Source organism: Mustela putorius, unplaced genomic scaffold, assembly GCF_011764305.1.
Source record: "Mustela putorius furo isolate JIRA1106 unplaced genomic scaffold, ASM1176430v1.1 tig00000508_pilon_pilon_pilon, whole genome shotgun sequence".
NCBI lineage: Eukaryota > Metazoa > Chordata > Mammalia > Carnivora > Mustelidae > Mustela > Mustela putorius.
In genome coordinates, this window is record NW_025421402.1 from 15,898,252 (window position 1) to 15,924,887 (window position 26,636).

A 26,636-nucleotide genomic window follows, 5' to 3' on the forward strand; every position below is an offset into this window, starting at 1 on the left:
CAAGAGCCGTAATAGTATTGCAATACTATAGTACTATAGTATCACAATGAGGCTCAGGCTTAGTTCCCACATGCAAAGAGATGTCAACTTGTCTTTAAGCATGAAAAGAACAGAAGGAAACTTACAAGCAGGCAGGCTCATACAGTCCGAGCACTGTCTACTGGAGACTGTGGACTGTCTACTTGGACTGGAGACCAAGACCATATGCTCTGGTTTCATCATCCAGTGATGTGTATTGGGTGAGCCACTGAGCTTATAGTAGGTACCAACCATCTCTCTCGATGATATATCTAACCACAAGATTGTACTGACCTTTGAATTAAACTAAAAATAGATTAGCAGGGGAGGCATCTAGGTAGATCAGTCCATTAAGCAGCTGACTCTTCATTCCGGCTCAGGTCACGATCTCAGGGTTGTGAGACTGAGCCCCACATCAGGCTCCACACTGACCATGGAACCTGCTTAAGATTCTCTCTCTCTCCCTCTTCCTCCCCCACCAACTCATGTCCTCGCTCTCTCTCTCTCTCTCTCTTAAAAAAAAATAAAAAATAAAAAATAGACTGGCAGGAAAACAGTGTTGTAAAATGGAGGTGAAATTATTCAGCCTTTTTTTTTTTCCAGGTTAAACAAAACATATCCTACACCTTAGTTTCCCTCAAATTTGTAAACATGGACATTCCTTTATTGCCTTAATTCCACAACTGTTGAGTCAATACTAGGCCCTATGCATATTCATCTCAAATGAAAGGTGGAAAAAAATATTGTATGCCCATTGCATGTCCTTCCTTCACATACTACTTGCATAGGATTTAGAAAGACACCTGGAAATGAATGAGTAAAGGCAGAGGAGAAGAGAAATGGTAGGTGAAGGTCCAAATTAGAGCTCTGCCATTCATTAGCCGTGTGAACTTGAACTAGTTGCTTTACCTTTACTACTCTAGGATTACTAAAATATAAAAAAGGAACAATTATGTGTACTTTGTACATGAATTACATGAACTATAGAAAATGAAATCATAGGTCATGTTGTTCACCCTTCTGAAAACAGAACGGAGAGACATTGTAAGATGTCACCCATTACTAAATACTTTCACTCTAAGACCTAAACCTGAGTTTGGGAATATTACAAAACAACCTTCCTCAGTTTATGCAAGAGTGTGAAAATGAACGTGCCATTCACCCAGAGAAGCCGAAGGAAAATTTTGCCTTGCCAACAATTCCACTATACATGGCTACATTTTATAGATATTGGGAGGAAAGGAAGAAAGATAATAGCTGAAGTCATTTTTTTTTTAAAGCACAAAATTGTCTAAGAAGTGAATTTCTGAGACATCAACCACAGCTCCTTGCACGCACTTCCTGTCTCTCCACCAGAGCTCCCACTATGTCTTACTGGGCGTAATCTGATTATAATCGAGGGCAAGGATTTGCCAAGCCCTTCCAAATCCCACCTCGGCTTTATCCCTTCCCACAGTCTTAGGTCAGTTTCTACCTCTATCTCAAGTCCACTCCCTTTTCTGACACGTACCCTGAATTACTCCAAATTCCTAGAAAGCAGCATTATCGGTTCCTGCTGGTCTGCTTCATGTGCCTCCTTGGTCGTGTTTTCAACGAAGCTTGCCCAGAGCCCACCAGGCCAAGTCCTCATGGGTGTAACTAATTCATCTCTCACTCATCTGCAGGTGGGTCTTTCTCTTAGAACTCAACATACTTTATTGTTTGTGTCTACTGAATAAGCCTCTTCCTGTTCCAACTGTACATTCCTTGAGGATAGGAACTTAACACCCCTCAGAATTCCTTGTGTCCATAAGAAGGTGTGGTCAAGTCAATGACCCACAGGAAGCCACTCATGACCTGTCAACTTGATTTTTAGTGATCCTATTCCTCGTTCCCTCATTCTAATATTTAGCCCCAAATTATTCACCAAAAAAAGCTACGTATAGTGAATGAGAGAGAATAAAACTGAGAGGAATCTACCGACAACATATCATTGGGTATTAAGCAATACAAACCTAAAGGATATTAGACTTTGAGAAAAACCTAATTTCCAGTTGGTTCAGCCTCCTTGTTTATAAATATCACAGACATGTAAATATGTACTGATTGATTAACCTATGATCGCTGGAACTTCCTTACAAAGATATGGATGAGTTAATTGCAAAAAAAGGAAAAAAAAAAGACTAAAACTCAAACATTGGAGCATCTGGGTGGCTCAGTCAGTTTAGCATCTGCCTTTGACGTGGGTTGTGATCTAGGGGTCCTGAAATAAGCCCTGCATCTGGGTTCCCTGCTCAGTGGGGGGACTGCTTCTCCCTCTTCCTCTGCCCCTCCCCCGGCTGCTCTTGCTCTCTTTCTCTCTCAGATAAAAAAATAAAATAAAATCCTAAAAAAAAATAAAAAATAAAAGAACTCAAACTCAAATATCCCGACATCCAGTCCAATGGTCCCTAGATGCACCCATTAAAATTTCATATCAATGCCTCTAATTAACACTAAGTGTGAGGCACTACTTTATGTGTTTTACAGATATGAAACCCATTTGGCAGATGAGAGAATCAAGGCACTGAGGCAAGAGGTAACATACGCAGAATCACATAGCTAACATGTGCCTGAGCCAGAATGTGAACCCAGGCACTCTGGATCCAACGTCCGTGCTCTTAACTATGATGCAATGCTGCTGGACTCCAGTCTTTCAAAAGTAATTTACTGAGTGCTGTTTGGAATAGAAATTTAAAAAATGAAATTCCTATCTTCTGAGAGGGTGCTTTGTGTAGCTGTCATTGTTGCTATTGTTGCTGGTTGGAAAGGAAATCTTGATGCCTTGGAGCGGTCAGGTAAGCGTGGGTCTTGGCATTGTCTTTTGCTGTTGTCAGACTTACGGTACAAGGGCAGCTGTGGGACAGGATAGGGTTGCTTTTGGGGAATGGAATCTCTCAACACCTCAAAAAGAAATCCCTCAACTTGTCTCTGTACCACTATGGTTTGTGGCCAGTTTAATTCCACAGAAACCAAACAGACCATGTCACCAAAGCAACAGGTGTCAGGTTGTAAACAATGTATTTTAAAGATCCCGCAATAAGGCTATTGTTCATGATAGGAGAAAAAAGGAATCCATATTCGGCAGGGTGTGGTCTGAAATGCATTCAAGAAGGGAGTAAGCGTATAATAAAAACACACTCACTGAGAAGATGATGGAGAATACAAATGTCTCTCATCCAGGGTAACGAGAAATTCAATATTTTTTCGCTTTGATGTGATGACATCTTCTTGGAAAGGGCAACTAGGTCTTCTGCAGATCCTATGTGATATGGACAGCCAAAACATCTCTGTTTTTAAGCTCCAAGAGAGGAGGGATGGTGTCACAGGAGTATTTATAAAAAAGCTCAAAGAATACCCCTGCCACAAGGAAGATGTTCTACTTGAGCCTACGTGCTAGGCTTGGTATTCAACATCAACTTGTACATGTTCTTTCTCTACCTACATATTTGAAACAACTTTGAGGAGTTTCCTTATCTGTTTAACACATAGGACTAAGGGGCATCTGGGTGGGTCAGTGCATTGAGGTGTCTGCCTTCAGCTCAGGTCATGATCTCAGGATCCTAGGATAGAGCCCCGCGTCGGGCTCTCTGCTCAGCAGGGAGCTGCTTCCCTTCCTCTCTCTCTGCCTGCCTCTCTGCCTACTTGTGATCTCTGTCTGTCAAATAAATAAATAAAATCTTAAAAACAGAAACACATAGGACTAAAACCAAGAAAGAGAAAATTTAACAAAGATGGAGAGGAGAAGGGAGCTGAGGGAAATTGGAAGGGGAGGTGAACCATGAGAGACTACGGACTCTGAAAAACAACCTGAGGGTTTTGAAGGGGCGGGGGGGTGGGAGGTTGGGGGAGCCAGGTGGTGGGTATTAGGGCACGGATTGCATGGAGCACTGGGTGTGGTGCAAAAACAATGAATACTGTTACGCTGAAAAGAAATAAAAATAAATAAATAAAATTAAAAAAAAAAAAGAAATGCACGTTAGACAGTGGCAGTTCTCAAATGCTACAAGCAGTCCATATGACAAGTATAAAGGCATTAGGATCATATCCTATGTGACAAAGCACCTGCCCCTTCTTTAAGTTTTTAAATTTTTTTTAAATAATCACACCCAAGGTGAGGCTCAATAAAACTCATGACCCCAAGATCAAGAGTCACTTGTTCTTCCAACTGAGCCAGCCAGATGCTCCAAAAGCACCTGACTCTTAAACAAAATTATGACTTCAGAGCAATCCTGAAGTGGTCCTTGTACATTCCACAAGTGAAAGCAAGCACATCTTTTTCTAATATTGTCTTCAAAGCTTCTGTTCTCGAACGCCATCGATGTGCCAAGAACTTTGTTAGAAATGAGATACTGGTATGAGAGACTTCCTTCTTTCAAGATCAAGTTGATGTATTCAACAGTATCTATCTGTGTCCTCCAACACTGGTACAGATTTGGGGAAATCCTGTGGGACACTGTGACGGTACCTGCTCTGTACTTCAACTGTAGGAAGCACTAGAACAATGATGGTAAGACAGGAGTCGAACTGGATTCAAGTGCTGGTTCAACAATTTTCTGTAGGAGTCAGAGCAAGCTTTTTGAAGTTACCTTCTTCAGGAATGACATGGTAATGGCTGCACCCATTTATCTTTATGGCATGGCTGTGAAAATCAAACGAGATTTCAAGATTTCAAGACAGATTTCAAGATGCTGAGCAGAGCGCCTGACACAGAAGAACACTGATTCCCAGCAAGAATTACAACATTACGATTACACTCGGGAAGGGGGTTCGGGAAGCAGAAGAGCTCAGGGAGTCCTGTAAGTGGAGGAGCCAGTGCTCAGGGCAGAGGGGAGGAAATGCGAGGCAGAGAATTTCTTCCCGCCTGCTACAAGGAAGCCGAAAGGCATAGACTTCATGTCCACATCACAGGCACATTATAAGAATTACGAGCAAACAGATATTCAAAAGACCATAACCACTAATTACCCCAAGGGTCAGGGAGCTCAAACGGGGCTGCTGACTGGGAACGGAGGAAAACAAGGAACACCCAGATAAGAACCACGAAAACTCCCAATAGGTAGCATTTGTGCCTAAAGGTTTTCCTCTCTGAAACAAAACCCGTGCACTTGACCGTCTGGTATGATAGGGACTGCAGGGAAGTGCCTGGCATTTCCTCAGAGATGACGAGCATAAGGAAAAACGTTAACAGGGGAGAGTGGAGGTCTCCTGTGTGCTGATGGGCCAGGAGAGGTGGGTCAGGCAGCGCCTCCTCCAAGGGGATACCCGCTCAGCTCTCACTCCTTCACGGAACAGCAGGGGTGAACCAGTTTTTTCCTTAAAGGCCCACATAGGTAAATATTCCAGCTTCGAAGGTCATTCAGTCTCTACTGTGACTCCCAGCAATCCCACAGAGGTATAAAAGCAGCCATTTGACAACACAAGAAAGGGCGTGGTGATTGTGTTCCAATAGAACTTTCTTTAGCAAAATGATTCTGGCACTGGGCCTTGGTTTACAGAGCTCTGGTCTAAAAACATATGGACGAAAGGCTGCGATGCTACAAAACACTTCACAGTCTTTCCCATTATTTCCTTTCTTCCTTCCAATCCTGTAAAGTAGCTTCCTACAAGTTAGGTGCAGACATTACAAAAGAAATCTTAGCAAATTGGTAACATCCCAGAAGAACAAATGGAAGAAGGCGTTGGAGGGCTTTCACTTTAAATATCTGTAACATCTGAAATGGTTCTCCATATAAAGCATAATCGGAAGCCTCTGGGGGACAGTGAGGGTGTTCCAGAAGCGAGGAGGTGCCTTGGGAGTACTGAAGATGCTTTGGAGGCAAAAGGAAAAGAAAAGGTGCAGTCAAGGACAAAATCTCCGCTAGATTCATTCCTTTGAAGATTCTTGTACTTGCCTCTGATCTTCTTCAAATGAAAACTATGTTAATAGTTTGCACTGAAAAATGGATATCAGAATGTAGACTCGGCTCTGCTTTCCGATTCACTGTCAAGGAATGTTCACATTTCAGGCTCTAAATTCTAAATTAATCAAAAATTTCTGTGTATGAAATCCTCCTCTTTTTGTATTATTACTCGGCGGTGCCTATTTATTTCTTTATTATTTAGGCATTTGTTTATTTATGTATTTGTTTATTGGGGGAGGGGAAAAGGGAGAGGGAGAGAATCTCCATCAGGCTTCACACCCAGCAGGGTGCTGACATGGGGCTCGATCTCACAACCCTGAGATCACTACCTGAGTGGAAATCAAGAGTCAGATGCTTAACCGACTGAGCCACCCAGGTGCCCCTGAGCTATGCCTTTCTTAAAAAGTATATTAGAATACAGTTGTCTCATTAAGTTTGTTCAAACCAAAATAAAACAAGATTTAATCCCAAAGAATATAGTTTTTTCTTTAAAAATACAGATCTAAGGGCGCCTGGGTGGCTCAGTGGGTTAAAGCCTCTGCCTTCAGCTCAGGTCATGATTTCAGGGTCCTGGGATTGAGCCCAACATCAGGCTCAGCAGGGAGCCTGCTTCCCCCCTCTCTCTGCCTGCCTCTCTGCCTACTTGTGATCTCCGTCTATCAAATAAATAAATAAAAATCTTAAAAAAAAAAAACAGATCTATTCAGATAATCCCACTCCCCTTCTTCTGACCAGTACTCATCGTAATAAAAAAAGAGTTGCCCTCTGTTGCAGTCACAAAGTTTATACAAGAGGACAATCACCGTCACATCAAACCAAGAGAATAAATAAGCTTCGTTCCTTCTAAAATTAAGAATTAAAGAGTCAGGGAGGTGTTACCAGTGGTGAGTGTGGAGGTACATTTTTGGGATCAACCTGAAACTAACAACTAAAAATCCAGCAGCGAAATGAGTGTCGGAAGATAAAAATCCAGGGAACTGAGGTAGAAGACCGATACAATGGTACTGAAGAGCTCTACTCTCATACTTCATCTATGGGGGCGGCGGGGGGGGGGGGGATTCTAAAAATGAATTAAAAAAAAAAAAAAACAGTTCTTTTTAAGGCTTACTTCTGACTGTCTCCTTTTTTAAAAGCCTTTCATATTATCTAATCATAACTTTGGGAATATTCTTAATTCCCCATTTTTATTTTATTTTATCAACTTAATGGAAAATTTTGCCCATGGACTAAAATCTCTCAAGAAAAATTCAGTCTAAAATTATTCAATGCCTTAAAAGCTTAAAAAAAAATATGCAAGGCAGGGTACAGACTCTGGGTTCAGGCTGTCTGACACCCAGTTGTGTTTGGGCCATTACTTCTCGGTGCCTCAAGTTCCACATATACAAATAGATACTGTAAGAATACTATAATAGTAGCATCGACTTCCTTGGGATAATGGAAGAATTAAATAGAACAATCAACGTAAATCACTTAGAACAATGTGAGGCACATTGCAAAAACTGACAGAGTCATTATTATTATGACAAACTAATGAATCCTTCATCTATTATTATTGGTAAAGGCCCTGCATGCAACTCCAAAGGCTGAAAACAACTATTTACATTGTCCACATATGTAATTATTTACAGGCAGCCTAAGGAGGTAAAAGATTAGAACTTCACATTCAGGGAACTATCCGAAACCCCTCAAAAATGTTAAACATTCCCCTCACATTCATCAGGATGGCCACCCTCAAAAGAAGACAAAGGAAAGCAAGGAGGAAATAACAAGTACCCAAAAGGACACAGGGAAACTGAAACCACTGTGCACCGTCACTGGGAACGTCAAATGATGCCACCATTATGGAAAGCCAGTCGGTATGAAGCCTCCTCAAGAAATTAAAAGCAGAATCACCATATGATTCAGCAATCCCACTCCTGGGTATATATCCAAGAAGTGGAAAGCAGGATCTCAAAGAGCTGATTCTACACCCATGTTCACGACAGCATTACTCCTAACAGCCAAGAGGCAGCTGAACAACCCATTGTCTTTTGATGGATGAATGGAGAAAGCAAGTGTGGTAGAGACTTCGAACGAGATAGGATTCAGCTTAAAGAAGAAGGAACTCCTACCACATACTACAACATGGATAACCTGATGACATTTCGCTAACTGAAATAAGCCAATCACAGAAAGACAAATACGACATGATTCGAATATGGGAGAGAGAAGTGGTCAAACTCATGAAAAGTACAAAATGGTTCCCAGAGGCTGGAGGAGGGGGAAATGGAGAGTTACTTGGGGCGTTGAGTTTCAGTTCTGCAAGATAAAAAAGGTTTAAAGATTTGTGGCCTAATGATGTGCATATAGTAGTTAACACTACTATACTGTACACTTAAAAACAGTTAAGATGGAAATTTTTATGCTCTGTGTTTATGTTATGTGCACATTTTGGTATGTGTGTTTTATGTTGTGTTATTTTTACCACAATAAAAAGAAAATAAATATTAATAAATAAATAAATAAATATTTAAGCATCCTTTCTTTACATATTTCTTTCTTTACATATTTACTTTTCGTGTCAACCACAATACTTTGCCAGCATCTTTTACCTAATTTTGCTTTTACTTGAAACTTTGCAAAATTGTCTAAGTAGGCTCCAAGGACTAGGCCTTCCAATTGTTGAATCCCACTATCAACAACTTCAAAAGAAAGTGAATTAAGGCAATGTTGTGTCCTTTATCACATCTAAGACATTATCTAAGTTTATCAAGTAGAATATCAGATAAATGAACCACTGCCCTTTATCGGTAAAGAAAAAAAGTTCTGTCCCAGGCCCTGAGACCCCACCCTGCCACTGCTCGCAACCTGCCTCACAGCCTTCAAAACTTGCTTTTTAGTAAGTTACTGAGGTTTCCTCTCGTGGGGGCCCAAAAAATCATACTGAGACATAGACTCCCGCAACCAATTACCAAAGTGACACACATTCACATCCGGAGGAACCCGAAAGGAGCAGCTCCTCAAAGGAGCTCCGCGGGTTAAGCATCTGACCCTTGATCTCATTTCAGGTCTTGATCTCACAGTCATGAGTTCGAGTCCCACAGTGGGCTCCATACTGGGCATGGAGCCAACTTAAAAAAAAAATGGGGGACCTGAGACAACAGAACTCTCATCACTTCTTTTGGTCTCCTTTCCTACCTGGAGGGTGAACACTGTCATTTCTTCGACCTGAATTTAGCCATCATCAATTCTGAGTTTACTGGAGGAAGGGTCTTCTTGTGTAATTACTTTAACACAGGTATAAAAATGTGCATTTTGGGGGGCGCCTCGGTGGCTCAGTGGGTTAAAGCCTCTGCCTTCGGCTCAGGTCATGATCTCAGGGTCCTGGGATCAAGCCCCGCTTCGGGCTCTCTGCTCAGTGGGGAGCCTGCCTCCCCCTCTTTCTCTGCCTGCCTCTCTGCCTACTTATGATCTCTGTCTGTCAAATAAATAAATAAAATCTTTAAAAAATTGCATTTTGGAAACTATAAAGCACAAGGTATCATTCCTACTAAAGCTACTTGGGCTACTCTAAAGCCCAAGGTAAAGGTAATTTATCTGTTGTTTCTTTGCACAAAACAGCCTCATCTGTCAGGGCTCGGTTCTGGGTCAAAGGTGAACGAGGATGAAAGAATGAAAGCTATCAGAATGGAAAGGGAAGGACCGATACCTTTGCAGGGTCGTTTATCTAGTAACCAAAAAACAGCCTCCAGACTTTAGTCAAACAGTCGTCAGTTAACAGGGGGGTGACAAGGTGGCAGGCCCTCAGAAGAAAACCCGTGGGTCTGCAAGCCACGTGTCAGCCGCATCCCATTTGCTAAGAGTCCATCACACATGTAAAAGTCTACCTTGCTAGAAGACAGGAAAGCAAACGGCATGTTTAAAGAATTCTCTGGAACTGATCCTTAAAATCCCTCAGACGTGAGCATGTAAACCACACGAAGTCCTCAGCCATTACTTGCCAAGAAGAAGGTTGGTGCGGAGTGCTGGGAGGTGTTTCAGACTTGACAAGTGGTAGGCTGGGACAGGCCAAGAAAAGACAATGACTCACCAACAGATTCCTTGGAAGAAATGGCAGTGCACACGCTTCCTTCCCGTGAGAGGGTGACTGAGTCAGGAACAGGCTTGGGGGGGCCCAGGTGGGTCACCACAGGAGATGTTGTCCCAATGGAGCCAGACAGAGACCCTGGCCTCACGCCACAGTCAATACCCTTCCTTCCATGCCGCTACTTCTACGGACATTAGCTCAGGGGAACCATGGGAAACTGACTGTATTTTCTGAGTGCAGAGGGTTTTATTCAAGAAGGGAAGTTTTACAAAAATAAATAATGGAGAGCATAGCCTCTTAAGTATGCATGTGTGTAGATAATTCAGAATTATACACTTACATTTTCTGATTCTATAACGTATCAGAGTAGAATCAAAGGAGAATATATTAATGCTACAGACACATGAGAACTTCAGTTAAAATATACAGATAGAGCTAAGTTTTAAAGATTACTAAAAAAAAAAACAGGACACCTAGGTAGCTCCATTGGTTAAGCAGCTGCCTTTGGCTCGGGTCATGGCCCCAGGGTCCTGGGATCCAGTCCTTGCTCCACCAGAAACCTGTTTCTCCCTCTGCCTATGCTCTCTCTCCCTCTCTCAGTCTGACAAATAAATAAAATCTTTTTTTAAAATTGTATTTATTTATTTGAGAAAGAGAGAGAGCATGAGAGGAGAGGGTCAGAGGGAGAAGCAGACTCCCTGCTGAGCAAGTAGCTGAGCAAGTAGCTGAGCAAGTAGCCCCATGTGGGACTTGATCCGGGGTCTCTGAGATCATGACCTGAGCCAAAGGCAATTGCTTAACCAACTGAGGCACCCAGGTGCCCTAAATAAAATCTTCTAAAAAAAAAAAAAATAAAGATTACTTTTATTATTTATAACTATGGTACTTTTAAAAATTAGTGATACTACTACTAAAAACATCCTCTTTTAAATGAGTAAAAATAGGGGCACCTGGGTGGCTTGATTGGCTAAACGTTTGATTCTTGATTTTGTCTCAGGTCACCATCGGAGGGTTTTGAGATCAAGCCCCACAGTGGGCTGAGGTGCTGGGCGTGGTGGAGTCTGCTTGAAAATAAATATAAGGTAATCTAGCAGAGGAATATAAAACGCTTAATATCACCTCTTCCAAATCACTGTGAAATAACACAGTTGGTAGGAAAGAATGTCACTCATTTTGCAAATATACTGCCAGGAAAGTGAATTTTGTCTGCCTAATTTGACAATTAATAAATTTCAGTAATTTGACACAAACTATAGTCGGACATTTTGCCATGGCATAAAAAGTCCCACTGAAAATCCATATCCTCCCTGAATGCTATTGGCATATACCCTTTACACAGAACACATTCTTACCCAGTGTTGTCCAACTTCTCCTGTGAGTCAATAGTTAAAATGATATGTTGGTTTTAAATGACTTTCAAAATACAGTAACATAACAAAGTGTTTAAAAAACATGTAAACCACACCAGAGATTGTCATATCAAAAACTTGAGTTCCTAGTATCTTTTTCAGAGAAAAATATTGTGAGGGTTGTTAAGTACTCTATTCTCTTTTCTTTGATCAAAGATCAACCTTGCAATTTACTCTCTGAAAATAATCAGCCTTATTTTACACGACCCAAGATCCAACCTTTTGCCAGCCACTCCAAATGTTACTTTATTTTAATTTACACTGATTCTGCTTTCCAATTAGCTGGCTAATACACACAGATATGACATCATGAAGGGTGACAAGAAACTAGACAAATCTAGTCCCCAAAAAAGTAAAAGATTGTGAAACCTGAGACAATGCATCATCATGATAAAGATCATCATGATAAAGAACTTGCTTCCAGTTTAAACAAAAGATATGTATGCAAAGTTGCTTGAAAAAGGTCTCCTGAGGAAAATCTTGGTAGTCAAGGTTGCCCACCAGGAAGATACACTGGGGTGTTTGGGTCTGGCAGTTACCTAGCAGTCAAATCGAGCCCTAGACATGTTTTTGTAAGGCCTCAAGTTCAGAGTGGTTTTCATAGTCTTAAACAGCTTAAAAAATAAAACAAAGCCAAGTAGAGTATACCACACAGAAGGCATGTGACCCCCGGATGCTAAGATATTTACTTTCTGGCTCGACAAAGACCTGAGGAGCGGTGGTGACAATTTTGGTCCATTCCTAAGAGTCAGAACAAACCAGGGAAAGACGTCATTACCCATTTGTCCTAAAAAGTGGGTTCATTGGTCAAAACTGAGAGAGATAAATCTGTAAACTGTGCTGTTTCCTCAAACATCCGTACACATAATACATGCCCTTACCACCATAGACAGCATGCAACACTCAATTTTACTATGAAAATAAACATGGAGGTTAACTATTAAAATAGTGGGAGTATAGCAATATCTCTAATTTATAATTTGGCAACATCCATGTAGTTCTAAAAATCCGACAAAATTGCCTTCAAATACAAGAAAAAGTGAAAAAGCAAGCTCTGAGTTAGAGCAAATGAACCATACACAATATTTCTTTCGTAAACATTAGTGTCACTAGCTAATTTAATCCTGCATCCAAACTGGTACCCTGGAGATTCTCCAAGTCAATTTTAACATATCCATAGTATTCTGAGTATCAATCTTAGAATGTATTAGAGTTTTAAAGCAGCCATTTATAAACTGTGGTCATTATTTTCTCTAAATACTATTTAAGTTAAAGAAATCATATTTGATTATTTTCTTTTGTAAGGGTCAGAGGATGTTCAGACACTCGATTTGTAAGTTTCTTTTTCCTCCAGAGTTGCAAATATTCTCTTCTAAGACCAAAATAGCACATAATGGCAAAGAAAACATGACGCCCAGCAAAGATCCTCCAGGACTAGGCAGCCTGCTCCAGGAAAGAGTCAGCAGTGTGGAAAAGAAGTCAGCACATCAGATCCACAGGCCATGCCTACAGCGTTAGCAGATGGCTAGCAGGCAAATGCCTAATCTTTAATGCCCCATGTTTCAAATGATATTTAGGCTCTTATCAGTGTCACCTTTAGACTCAGACAAAAAGAGCCCCCACCCGAAAGCCCTGAACTTTAGAAGGCATTTGCCTCAGTGCAAGGACTCCTTTGACAAACTAAGGGGATAAAACCAGCTGGAGCCAACCCTCTTGTACTCCCTGATTCCCAATACCTTGGACCCTCAAATTCTGTGGCTAAATCACCGTAAGTCCCATTCCAAAGCCTGCATGGGCCTCTCCCCTGGTCCATCCTCTGGAAGGTGCCCTGGACTGGACTGGACTGCTGGTGTGCATGTTATGAGGCCCAGGAATGGTCAAGGGGAAGCTGTTTGGAAAGGTCAGTGGGCCATGGACATGTGAGCAGGATGTCCACACTCTGCACAGGACACAATGGGAGGTAGAGGGGAAGAGAGACATGGGGTAGGTTGTAGACTAAGGACTGATCTTCCTTCTACTGCCTCCTGCTGACACAAAACTCTTGTGAGTCTAAGAACTCAAAATGCAGGGGTGCCTGGGTGGCTCTGTGGTTAAGCGTCTGCCTTGGGCTCAGGTCCTGATCCCAGGGTCCTGGGATCAAGCCCCGCATCGGGCTCCCTGCTCTGCTGGACACCTCCTTCTCCCTCTCCCACTCCCCCCTGCTTGTGTTCCTTCTCTTGCTGTGTATCTCTCTGTTAAATAAATAAATAAAATATTAAAAAAAAAAAGAACTCAAAATGCAGAGCTGCCCTCCCAGGTCATTATGAAGTATGTTTTTCCAATAAAAGAACAGAACATATGTTCCTCGGCACTTCGTGATCTTGATTTATAAACTTCTAAGTATTCCCTGTACATTATGTGGCTGACTATGGTACTCTTCTTCAGGCCCCACAAATGTCCAGAGTGAACTTAGTGTTCATAACACTCAGTCCTATATCCCACGCTGCAAGGGTGTTCTGCTACTTCATTCCTGAATCCCACATGTGGGGTATCTCACGCAAGTTCCAGGATTCAGGCTCCTATTCTGATTTACCCAGTTTCCCATGCATGGCCACAGGGAAAAGAAAAGAAAAGAAAAGAAGAGAAGAAAAGAGAAGAGAAGAAAGGAAAAGAGTGAATTGATCACCATAAAACTATGTAAAACGAATCAAATCTTAGTTTGATTACCTAGCATTTAGCCACCTAAATGCCTCCTGATATAAAAGGGCGCTATTATGAAGAATGACTACAGGGAGAAAGGGTTAATTATCACAGCTGTGATCTGACGAAGACCACACCCTCGTTTAGCATCAGGGACACCTCTGTGCTGGAATATCTGAACCACCCAGTGTTTGAGTATTCCGGTCATATTCCCAGGAGCAACCGAAGCTAATAATTCATTGCGCTAATGATCCATCGGGCCAGGTACTCTGGTGGACATTCCCACCTGAGAAACAGAGGCACAGTGATATTAAGGTCTCTCAGTTCTAAGGGGCTCTATTTAGGTCTGGTTTTATATGAACCCAAAACCTATGCTATAATGAATACCTTAAAAAAAAAAAAAAAGCCAAACCCTATGTTTTAAACATATAATTTCCTCTTCATAAAAGTGGGGGCAATATAAAATGCCTATCTCCCGCACAGAAATGAGCAGCTGAAATGGCCATGGCAGGTACACAATAATATATAAATATTTATTTTCCATATTCTAGTGGAGAAATAGAGAGCAAGTATTTGTATGTTAAATACTATGTATTGACACTCTGAGAGGGGCATATAAAGATATTTCCCTTTCTTCACTACAGTCTGGGGAAAACTCTTCACGAGAAGGTGCACACACACAAAATTTTCCACTCATTTATGGGTTGGGACTAACAGTGTAATTAGAAAGAAATCAGAAAAACGATATCACACACACACAGTTTAAAAAAAAAAAAAACACCTAGAAAATGCCAATTAAGTCACTGGTGGCCTTCTAACCCTGTCTGGTGACAGGAATGCCAAATCTTCTAAAAACTTTCTGGTCAGTAGAAAACAAAACAAAACAAAAACACCCTGACTTTTCCCTAACTGCTGACCTAATTCAATAGTTTCCCAATGATGACTTGGAAACAGTCAATAAATAAAATATGCCTTTCTGGTTGGCTTTCACTGGAATTCATGATTAACTGCCTTTCACAATTGGAATCCCCAATTCATCTATGAAAAGAACAATTCTCATTACTTTTTTTTTTTTTTTTTTTTTTTTTTTAAAGAGAGAGAGACCACACAGGGCAGGGAAGGGCAGAGGGAAAAGAGGGGAGAGAGAGAGAATCTCAAGAAAACTCCCTGCTGGGCACAGAGCTCAATGCTGGGCTCGATCTCATGACCCTCAGATCGTAACCTGAGTGGAAACCAAGAGTCTGGCGCTCAACTGACTGAGCCACCCAGGCGCCCCTCATTACCTTTCTTAAGATATGCTCTGGATCTATGGTTTTTTGTCTGTAAATTTAAGAAGTATTTTTCTTTTTTAATTCTTTTATAATTCTTTTATAATTGATATTCATTACATATTACATAATCAGTCTTAAAAATAAATTATTATAGGGGCGCCTGGGTGGCTCAGTGGGTGAAGCCTCTGCCTTCCGCTCAGGTCATGATCTCAGGGTCCTGGGATCCAGCCCCGCATCGGGCTCTCTGCTCGGCGGGGGGCCTGCTTCCTCCTCTCTCTCTGCCTGTTTCTCTGTCTACTTGTGATCTCTGTCAAATAAATAAAATTTATATATATATAAAACAAATAAATTATTACAATAGAACGGGAATAAAAAACAGAAAAGGCAATATTCCCCATGACTACGCCTTTGAATGCACAGGTTACGCAGTCAGGTCAACAAGAGCCTGCTGGTGAGGCAGAAGCCACACTTACATAATGTCCCGGGCCTAAGGGAAGAAAGACTTAGGAACAGGAAGAAAGACTCATTCTTAAGGGGAATTGCATAATCTCTTCTCATTCCCTGAAGCGCTGTAGGGGCGGGAAGGGAGAGACTTCTATCTGTCAAGGAGAGTTTGGCTGCACGGCTGCCTCAAGGCAAGAGAATAGATAGTCCCTTCAGCATCAGAGTAAGACTCTGTGATGCTACAAGAGATTCCAAGCCACTTTGAGTATCTTTGGAGTTCAACTGCTATCTCCCTTGGGCCTCAGAAAGGAGGGGCTGTTCCCGCCTTCCTTACAATTCCCACCCTAATTATTACATTATACTTTCACAATTTAATCCCTTTATTTGCCTCACTGCCTTTTTGGGGCTCAGTTAGCACCACGGTGTGCTCCCTGCTGATGTAGCTAGCGGGGTAGCCTTACTCAGTGCCGCCCAGCTGCCAGCTCCAAGCCCAGCCAGGTGGGCGAGTCCAGAGTGCTAATCTGGACAGTGACATCTCTGTCTCCTGCTCAAAATCCTTGAAAGTTGCTCTCTTCAATATGGAGTAAAACCGAGCACTGTACATCAATGCCAAGAATCACCCTGTGCTTTGCTCTGTTAAGCTTCTAGTAGCATTTCAGCATCCTAAGGAAGAATCAGGCACAGAATTCCAGTGGCTCTGTTTTAGTTATTGCTCAGTAATTAACTATTGCAGAGCTATTAATATCTAAGCTATATGATTTAAAAAAAAACAAAAACAAAAAACAAAAAACCCTGCCAGGAAATTGTCTCATACTTGTTCTATCTTTGGAAACATACGAAGGACAAAGGAGTTGAACCACTGCCTGCACCCCACCACCACCACCATTACTAAAAATCTGGTATTCCCTCAAGACAGGAGACGCTTGTAGAGGAATTCACCTCAATGCACAAAGGTTTGAGAACAAAATTTTAATAAAATGCTGGTAAGATGCAGCTCCAGACAGTTTCCTCACGTCTGGCTCATAGTAGGTCCTCGGTAAATATTTGCTGAGCACAGGGAAGTGGTTTTTATAGTGAGAATCTCTTGCTTATATCAGCATACAGAGCACCTGTTAATTTATCCCAAAATATTAGCTTATCTTCTGGTAGTTTTAATGCCAGAGCGGTATAAATTGAATAAAAAAAATTGAATTACTAACGGTTTGAATTTCAGATACTCTGTAACAAAAGTATTCTAATACCTTTGGACAATAGCCAGTAAGAACCCAAAGATTTGAAATATGTTTTCATTCTCAAGTTTTACAATGTTAGAAAGCAGGCTGAAGACATTTCTCAAATGCCCAATAGTTTGAGGAAGCTCCACAGGTCGACCACCATTGCTTTTACTCACTTTACTTAGGATTTCCCATTACATTTTATCCTTAAACATTCCCTGAAGTAGGTATTAGTGCCTTCAACTTACAGATGAGAAAAAAGAAAAGAAAGCTCTAGGGGATGAAGGATTTTTCTGAGAAAATGGTAAATAAAATATGGCAACGATAAGCCATAAAATAGGAAGAGAGAGCCATCAAAATATCTAGGGAATTCATACATACTCCAGACTAACTTGGCTTGTGTTCTTCCGTTAAAATTCTAAAAGGCTATGAAAAAGTTAGGCTTAAATAGCCAATCAATTTTGTCAGAGTTATGATGTCTTGAAAACCGGAGTCCCTTAAGTCAACCCTTTAACTGCGCCTCCATCAGCTACAAATCAGGGCGGAGAGGTCACAGACCGCACAAAAGCAAATTGGCGATGGTACAACCCATTCTGCTAAGAACAGTGAGTGGGAAAAAAAAAGGTGGGAGATTATGTACACATAAAGGATTTCATAATCACCTTTTGTTAAAACATTTGGAAGGATTAGAATTTAACCAAACAGTCTCATTTGCACTTTAAAAATCAGTACATAACGAAGTTATTAAACTGATTTCAGTTACATCCAAGAAGGGACCATTAGAGACAATGGCCAGTCAGTAAATCAGCAGCAACACAGCCTAGAGCCATGGTTCTCAAAGCTGGGTAAGCATCAGAATCACCTGCGGAGTACACACAGATTGCTGGGCTGCCCCTCCCCCCGCCCAGAGATTCCAATTGAGGTGATCTGGGATGAAGCCTGGGCATCTGCATTTGTAAGAATAGAATGTTCTATTCTATAGAATCAGAATATTCTATAGAATAGATTATATTCTATATAATAATATATAGAGAGAATATAATCTATTCTATAGAATAGAATATAGAATGAGCTGAGGATCTCCAATAAGCAATTAATTCTTTCCTTTCCCTATATTCTCCAAAAGTGGATCACAAAGGAACCACAAAAGTGAAAATTATAATTTCCTATAAGAGTACAGATCTATGGCGTTGCACATGAACGGAGGTCTCTATTTGTGGATTGTGAGCTAAAAGGAGCACACACAAATTTCGGCCACATTTTTCTACATTTATATTGCTATTTATAAAGCTAAAAATCCATACAGGTTTGGGAATATCTTATAAACATTGCAGGTATATTTTATAATTAGGAATAATTTGGAAGGCTTTTTTAAAAACTCATTGAAAAGGTGAGGAAAGTATATCCAACCATAGGGAAAGAAGAAAGGTTTCTTCTTCCCATTCTTTAATGGGAAATTCAATTTGTTTAGAGCAGTGGTTCTTAAAGCATGGTCCCTGGGCCAGCGGTATGAGCATCACCAGGCAATTTGTTAAAAATGTAAATTCTTGGCACACCTGGGTGGCTCAGTTGTTAAGCATCAGCCTTCAGCTCAGGTCATGATCCCAGGGTTCTGGGATCGAGTCCCGAATTGGGCTCTCTGCTCAGCGGGGAGCCTGGTTCTTCCTGTCTTACTCTACCCTGCTTATATTCCCTCTCTTGCTCTCTCTCTGTGTCAGATAAATAAATTATATATATATATATATATATATTTATAAATTTATATTTTATACTTATATAAAAAATATATTCTATATACATATATTCATGCACACATATGTATAAATATAATACATATATTTATACATATATATTTATATATTATTTTTTATATATACACATATATCTTTATATATAAAATATATGTATCTATTTTTATATAAAATACATATATATATTTATATATAATAATTCTTGGGCTTCTACTCCAGATGTAATGAATCAGACTCTCTGAGGGTAGGGCCTGGTGATCTGCCTTTAGCAAGATCACAAGGTGATTTTAATGCATGCTCAAGTTTCAAAACCCTGAACCCTGCTCTAAAATATTTATTATTTCCATGCATCTGCAAGAAGAACCAAAGAGGCCAAAATACTACTGATCTAGGGTTATCTGTTTAGTTGCTATACAGACCCACATTGCTCTGATAACAGCAGCAGTTTGTTTTTTTTAACCCTAAAGCTTCCTATCATGTCCTCGTTAGAGCTTAATGGTGAAAGCAGAATTGATAGGAGGCATATCTGGGGGAGTTTAGTCTTTAATTGCTCCACAAGCTACTGTAATCCATTTCTATTTTGTACTCAAGGCAGAATTAAGACTGTACGACTTGATCAACAAGGATAAGAACTGGAAGGCTGGACGAGGGTAGGGTCGTTCCAGGTGCAACACTAACCTTGAATCGTCCTCTTGAAGAACGCCTTGCAGGCTTCGCACGATGCTACCCCATAGTGGTACCCCGACGCGATGTCGCCACACACTAAACACAGTCTCTTGGGCATCGAGTTGAGCATGTATTCACACTTGGTCTGGGGATCTTCCACGATGGTGCTGGAGCAGTCATCATACAGTTTCCTGACAGGCCCACTCCCTCCTAGGATAGGCGCAGAAGGGTAGAGAGGTGGCGAGTCAAGTCCGTTCTGATGGCCATTCATGGTTGAACTGTAGCTCCCGCTGGCGTCGGAAGAGCCACCTGGGCTGTGGTGGTTGACGCTGTCCGTCAGGGAGGCCGGGCTGGAGGGTTCCGTCTTGATGAAGGACGAACAGCTGGAGTCAATGTGTCGATCTTTGTTTGACATTCTGCAGAGAAGCCTGAGATGTAGGGAGATACAAACGGAGAGAGAGAAAAAAAGAGAGTGTCAAACACGGCGACTAAAGGGGTAGAAAAAAAGAGAAGGTTAAAAAACAAACAAACAAACAAACAAAAAACAGAGAGAGAGAGAGAGAGAAAGCCAAAGGCAAGGATGAAAGGAGGGAAAAAAAAAATAGAAGAATTCATATGTTAAAGACATTGCTCTTTGAGCAAAGTCGGTGAGAGCTGGAACTACACATCACTCATTCTCTAGTCAATATCTCTTGTTCTACAAGAAGGTAATCAGCATAAGGGCATGACAGGGTTACATCAAAGTGTCCAGACAGGCCATAAACAAAACCTCTAATGGGTCAGATTCCTTTTATTTTACCTTCCTCCTAGAGAACCACTGTCAATATCTAAATCAACACTCTAGATTCTAAATTTACCCGTGGAAGAGGAGTGATTTAAAAGTCCGTATCATTTCCAAAATTGGATTTATCCTCACGCTACTCTTCCCCACCACGTTCCGATGCTGCAATCATGTTACTGTGAGAAGAATCCAACTTTCATTTTCAAGACTGAACAGATGACTCCTCAGCTCTGTAATTACTGTTTGTCAACATGCTTCTATAAGCATAACTGTGTCTTTTATTGATCTAAGACACATAGGGAATATATCCTCCGCCGCTTTGCTGCTTTTTTTTTTTTTTTTTTGAATCGCTCTATTTCAAAGCTGTTTCGCAATCAAGAAAGGTGTCAGGTATAAAACTCCAGCCAATATGTAAGGATGAGATCCTAGAGCCCACAAAACTTAGTGAAATGGTCACCAGTACTGATGAATACATATGTGCAAGTTCCTGCACGTGTGATTGGCCATTGTTTAAGAGACGAATCAGGAAAAGCCATCTGAGCCTTCAGGATACCTGTGAGTCCATAAATCTGATACTTCGTATTATATTTAGCAAACTATGAACGTATCGCATTTTGTCAAGAAAAATGGGATTTGTGATGGTCCCTTTCCCCCACTTGCTTTAGTCTTTCAACATCAGACCTCCTAAAAGGAAACATGAGGCATCTAATCTGACAAACTATCTCTCTTATCTAGAAGACACGGACTGCCCCTCTTTCTTTGTTGGACCCGTAAGTGATTAAATTTCTGAAAAGGTAATTAGATGAAAAGATATAATTGGTCCTATTTTCTTTCCGATTAGCCATACTGCAAAACCCCTTTTAGCCAAGTCTCTAGGAATATTCTGAGAGCCTGCTATGGAAAGAAGAGGTGACAGTTGAGAAGGGGACTTGGCTAATTGCTTCCCAGCGGAAAGGTGATTTATAGGAATCCTACAGGGTAATGGTGATTCACTAGAATTTGGGGGAGTTGTCCCAATATAACCAAAGGGAAGCAATTATCTCTACCACTATAAATCTAAGCATATTTTTTCATTGCCCAAATTTCATGTTCTCCTCCAGGTCTTCCTCCCCCCCGCCCCCCACTATCCTGTTACTTTAAAGAGAAAAAAAAAAAAAATCCTATTGGGGAAGTTCCCTTCACTGTTCCAAGAAAGCTGTCTCTAAAGCAAAGCATCAAGAGCGAAAATTCGCCTCTTAACCAGTACACCGCACCTTGGGAATTTTGCTCTGCTTTCTAAAGTAAAACAGTATCAGGATGTAAAGAAAGCAAACAGGAAGGAGAAACCCACAAAAATGCCTTCTCGCTCTCGCCCACCCACTCGTGTTGTCCTTTCCTCAAGAGCTAGTGAAAGCGAAAGTATCCCCCTCGCCAGCCTGAACTACGGGGTCCTCTCCTTCTGCATCTGCTGCCTTGTACCCGTCACCGTTAATGAGCGCTGTAATTAATAGATCGCTCTCCCCGACTCCCTGCTTGCGCTCTGGGCTAAGCACTTTTCCTCAAGTCAACGTTTGAAAGAAAGCGGGTCGGCACTGACTTACAGCAGCCCTGCGAATTCCTTTTAATTTAGAGCACTTACCCCACCACTTCACTTATTACCTTATAATTACTGGACTGCTCGCACATACATTATGATCTTGGACTAGAGCTAGAAGTTATTAGGGTACTAAAACATGGTTGCTCCCCTTTCCTCTCTCTGGCACTGAATTTCTCACAGCGATGACAATTAACTCTTTCGCCATCTGCTCTCAAGTCACCATTTCTTAATTTTTTCTTTTTTTTTTCTTTTCCCAGAGAGTGGCTTGGTCACAGAACATACCATGTCTTCTCCAGGCCCTCCTCTCTCCCTCTCTCTCTTTTCTTGTATCATCTGTGCTCAACTTCATCCCAATTCTCTTCCCCTCAGTCTTTCTCTCATGGACCTTGACAGTCGGCAGAACTTTTGATGAAAAAACAAGGTCAGGAATTGCTTTCCTGTTTATGGAACAGATACTTGCTAAGTCACCAAATGTTTACGTGCCAAATGCATATTGTTAAAGTCCCTGAAAAATAGGGAGTCTCCAGCCAGCTGTCTCCTCCGAAATCTCAATCCGTAACTTTGCAATAACCTGCGTGGAAGCAAGGACATTAGGAAGCTAAGTTACTGGGGAGAGGTGTCTGAGTGGCTCAGTCGGTTAGAGCCTCTGCCTTTGGCTCAGGTCATGATCCCAGAGTCCTAGGATCGAGCCCCGCATCGGGCTCTCTGCTAGGCAGGGAGTCTGCTTCCTCCTCTTTCTCTGCCTTCCTCTCTGCCGACTTGTGATCTCTGTCTGTCAAATAAATAAATAAAATCTTTAAAAAAAAAAAAAAGTTACTGGGGAAGTCTCTGGAAGGTGGCAGTCTCTTCACCTGCACAAGGTCTAGCACGTGTAGCTGTAAATGAGACCGAGGAAACTGGATTTGTGCTCTAGGTTACGTGTTTCTTTTCAGACAATACGCTGCTTCCTTAGTTAACACCTTTTGCCCAGTGGAAATAGTTACAGTCAGACTTGCCGTTTATCAGATGCTCCCAATCTGGAAGGCACTGACCCGAGCCCCTCCTCATACTACTTCACTTAAGCCTCAAAACAACCTTGTGAGGGAGGAATTCATCTTCAGGAAACAGAGCCTCAAACGTCACCCAGTGCCCCGAAAGTCACAGAGTGAGGGCATGGGAACGCCGGAATTTGAACTCAGGTCCAATGCCAAAGTCCAGCGCAGAAATGTCCTGAAGCCAACAGAGAATTTTTTTTTTTCTTTAAAGCCAAGCAATTAGGGGTAGAAGTGACACCACACAGAGCGACCTAAGACCTTCCCAGCCACCCCACCGGCCGGCCTCAGCTAAGTCATCCTCCCCAGTGCTGGGAATGATACCTAAACAGCAATCTCTGAGAGAACACAGTTGTCTCCTAATTACTACTTAGCTCATCACATCAAACACTTCCTAGACACCATTACATTATACCCTAAAACTACAGCGGGTCTTAATTCTCTTCCTCTCTGTCTCTGAAATTCTACAGCTCTATTATTCAAGCCTGAAATATTCACAACTATCTATAAATTCAATTGTCAGCTGGTGGGTTTTATTCTAGACTTCACTTCAATCTAAAATTAGAGGCACTAAAATTCACATTAACTCTAAGAGGAATGTAGTGAATAAGACTTTATTTCAAAAGAACACCTTTTTGTCAGAAAGAGCCATTTTCGAGATGATGGCTTTATCTGTAGCCAAAGAGAATGAGCCCAATTCTACATTGTGCTGTTAACGCAGAAACTTTAGGTCACATTGGATTAATAAAAATCTAAATTTAGTTAAGAATTGCGAATAGAAATAACATGTGTAGGAAAGTGTGGGAAGTATTTATTTTAAAGCCTCAGTACACTCGCTTTTATTATTTGAAGGGAAATGATGAGATGCACAGGGGGCAAAACAAGAGACTTTCCAAAGCACTTCTGAGGGAACACCCTGAGAAAAAACTGGAGGGAGAAACAGCTATGTGGAGACTCACAGTTTGCTTCTGCAGAAGACACTAAATTTGAGGGATTTAACAACTTTCCTGAGGCCAGGGTGAGTCCAGCCCTGTATAAAGAGGCATTTTTAACATGGTTTGACATACAGTCTCAGGAATTCTGACGATCATGCTTCGTAGCCTGGCCCAAGAGTCAGCAAGGGTAAAATTTACCTTTGGAGATAGATACTAACGATCAGGCAAATACAACTTCTTAGTTGCTGGACTATTTCAAAATGTAATTTTTGAAAGTTAATTAACTGTGCTAGACGCGTGCAGGTATAGAGAGAAAGAGAGAAAGAATAAGAATCAATTAAAGTGGTTGCTGTAGGGGGAAACAAGAAGATAATATGTAAGTTAATATTCAATTTATATTATAATGATCAGGCTTAATTGTTTTCAGAGATTCTACCTAGATACAGGTAAATGAGCGACCTTGGATGAATCGCCCCGAGTTAGAATTCCCACATGCGTGCGTCCATGTCCAACCCAGGTGGTCTGCAGTTCAAGGCAGCTTAGCCAATACTTGGTGTTAAATGCTGTCATAACAACAATGTCCCACAGTCATACATACTATATGTCCTTCATCGACAGGTAAGTTCTTTAGCGGATGTAGTTCATCATTTAAATTTTATACAAACTCAAAATTAGTTGCTACTTCATTTCTTTACTTTAAAAAATGGTGCATGAGGGCACCTGGGTGGCTCAGTGCATTAAGCCTCTGCCTTCAGCTCAGGTCATGATCCCAATCGAGCCCCGCATCGGGCTCTCTGCTAGGCAGGGAGCCTGCTTCCTCCTCTCTCACTCTCTCTGCCTGCCTCTCTGCCTGCTTGGTCGCTCTCTGTCAAATAAATAAGTAAAATCTTAAAAAAAAAATTTAAAAATAAAAATAAAAATAATAATAATAAAAAATGGTGCATGAAATTCTCTTAAGGAACATATTATGCACAGTTCTTTGGGTTTCCTAATTGTCATACTAAGACAAGATCTTTTGAAACTTTTATTTTATCCATACCAAGGACAGACACCTTAATAAGCTGAATAAATGCCAACTAAAGAAGTCACTATTTTATTTTCTTCCTTAAGGGCCCCAAAAGGTACCCATCTTCATCATAAACTCCAAACACTTTGCATCAGTTTTTATCCAAAAATTTGAGGTAAGCACACTGCAGCCAGCAAACCTGCAAGTTTACAAATACGAGACAGAAACAGGAAGACAAGAGTCCTTAGCTTTCTTATCGAATCACAGAATTTCAGGGTTGGAAAAGAAGGTTTTCAGGTCCTGCTAACCTAATCACTATCTACTCACGATAGGAACGAATCTGTGAGGATTGGTCAGTTTTCTACCTTCTGAAATCACCAGATTATAAATATTTAAGTATTTTTAAATAAAAAATTAAATATAAAAAAAAATTAGCCTGCTGGTTTCTTTGTTTTGTTTTAATGTGCTCAGAAGGAAACTTCCAAGATTTATGCCAAGCTCCCAGAGTCCCAGGCTTCAGAGCCCATGACCCCAGCAAGCAGCTCCCTTCACTGCCTGAGTTACAACTTCAAGCATCTACTTTACAATGAGCGTCTTTTTTTTTTTTTCCTGCTTCAACTAATTGCACTCTCGTAAAGTGGCAAAATGTGAATCACTTAGTAACAAAATGGGCACCAGCTGCTATTGTCAGAGAATGGTGATGCTGAAGAAAAGGGAAAGCAACCGAATGAAGTGTCATGTCAGAAATCAACGGTGCAACGTGTGATTTGAGAAAACATGACTACTTTACAGAGACAGGGTGTCATTATGGCATCACAGTAATACGATGCTTTGACAACTACTGGGTCTAACATATCATCATTGCATTAAGGTACACTGGCTTAGTTGGGGAAGGAAAAGAAAGGATTTTTTCTTTTAATAAGAAATATCTTAAGGTCTGCCTGGTTAACCTAATGAAAAGAGATCATTAATTGTAAACGAAGAACTGTAAATCCTGACCCACAATGCTCACAAAGATTAAAACACACGTGCACAGATATGCACACACACTTCTGGATAATTTCAGGCCTTCTTCAATAAACCTTGTGGCCCATCTACTGGACCAGATTTCTGCATAACAGGATCACAGTCATTTACTAATGCTGCTTCTTGATTCTTCGAATAACGCGCGCACTTAGTCTGGAAGAACTTACTCCATCAAGAACGAGAAGCAAACAGTTCCCTGCAAAGCTGGTGCTTGAGATGCTGACGAGAGAGGAGGCTCGGCGGCATGGGGACAGGAAGCTAGCTCCTCAAAACATTATCAGGGCCTCTCTCGAAGCTGAAAGCTCTCCTAATTCTGTAAAAGGGTGTGTACTACACCAAAAAAGGAAATTTAGGGCAGCAAGCAAGAGAATTTTAATTCATTGCTGGACACTTATTGAAAGCAAGTACCCCCTGAAAATAACTGCACAGCTAAAGACAAAACCAACATGTGGAAGGATCCTGTTGAAATCCCACCTGCTTTTAGGGTTCCAGAGTTCAATGATCCTGTCTTTCGCAACTTTGATCTGACATCACACTAGGTTGGCCATCCTGGTTTAAGCACTGAAATCCCACGTCCTGGAAACTCCTTAGTGCCAGGTAAATCAGGAATGGCTGGCCACCCACTCCGACAGATAGACCCTAGAACCCCATACCTCCACTCCTATTATGACTCCAACAGAGGAAGGGAAACATAAAATATACATTTTCAGCGATGAAGGCCCAGAAAACTGGCTGGAGAAATGCACTAATAAGAGTGTGCAGCCTAACAAGACTGAGGGTGTTGTTAAGTACGCGTGTTAGAAAATACCTGTCAATACACCAGCATCCCCTCTCATGGTGCC

At 41.2% G+C, this 26,636-nt stretch overlaps 1 protein-coding gene across 4 annotated transcripts in view; it reads right to left on the bottom strand.

Annotated features, from left to right (window-relative positions):
* The window catches only part of ESRRG (estrogen related receptor gamma), a 620,633-nt gene that overhangs the window by 165,158 nt on the left and 428,839 nt on the right, over positions 1-26,636 (bottom strand). For all 4 annotated transcript variants that reach the window (XM_013055573.2, XM_045081156.1, XM_004751470.2 and 1 more), the window contains exon 2: positions 19,452-19,867. In XM_013055573.2, the coding sequence (XP_012911027.1) occupies positions 19,452-19,867 (416 nt within the window). The remainder of the gene's footprint in view (positions 1-19,451; positions 19,868-26,636) is intronic.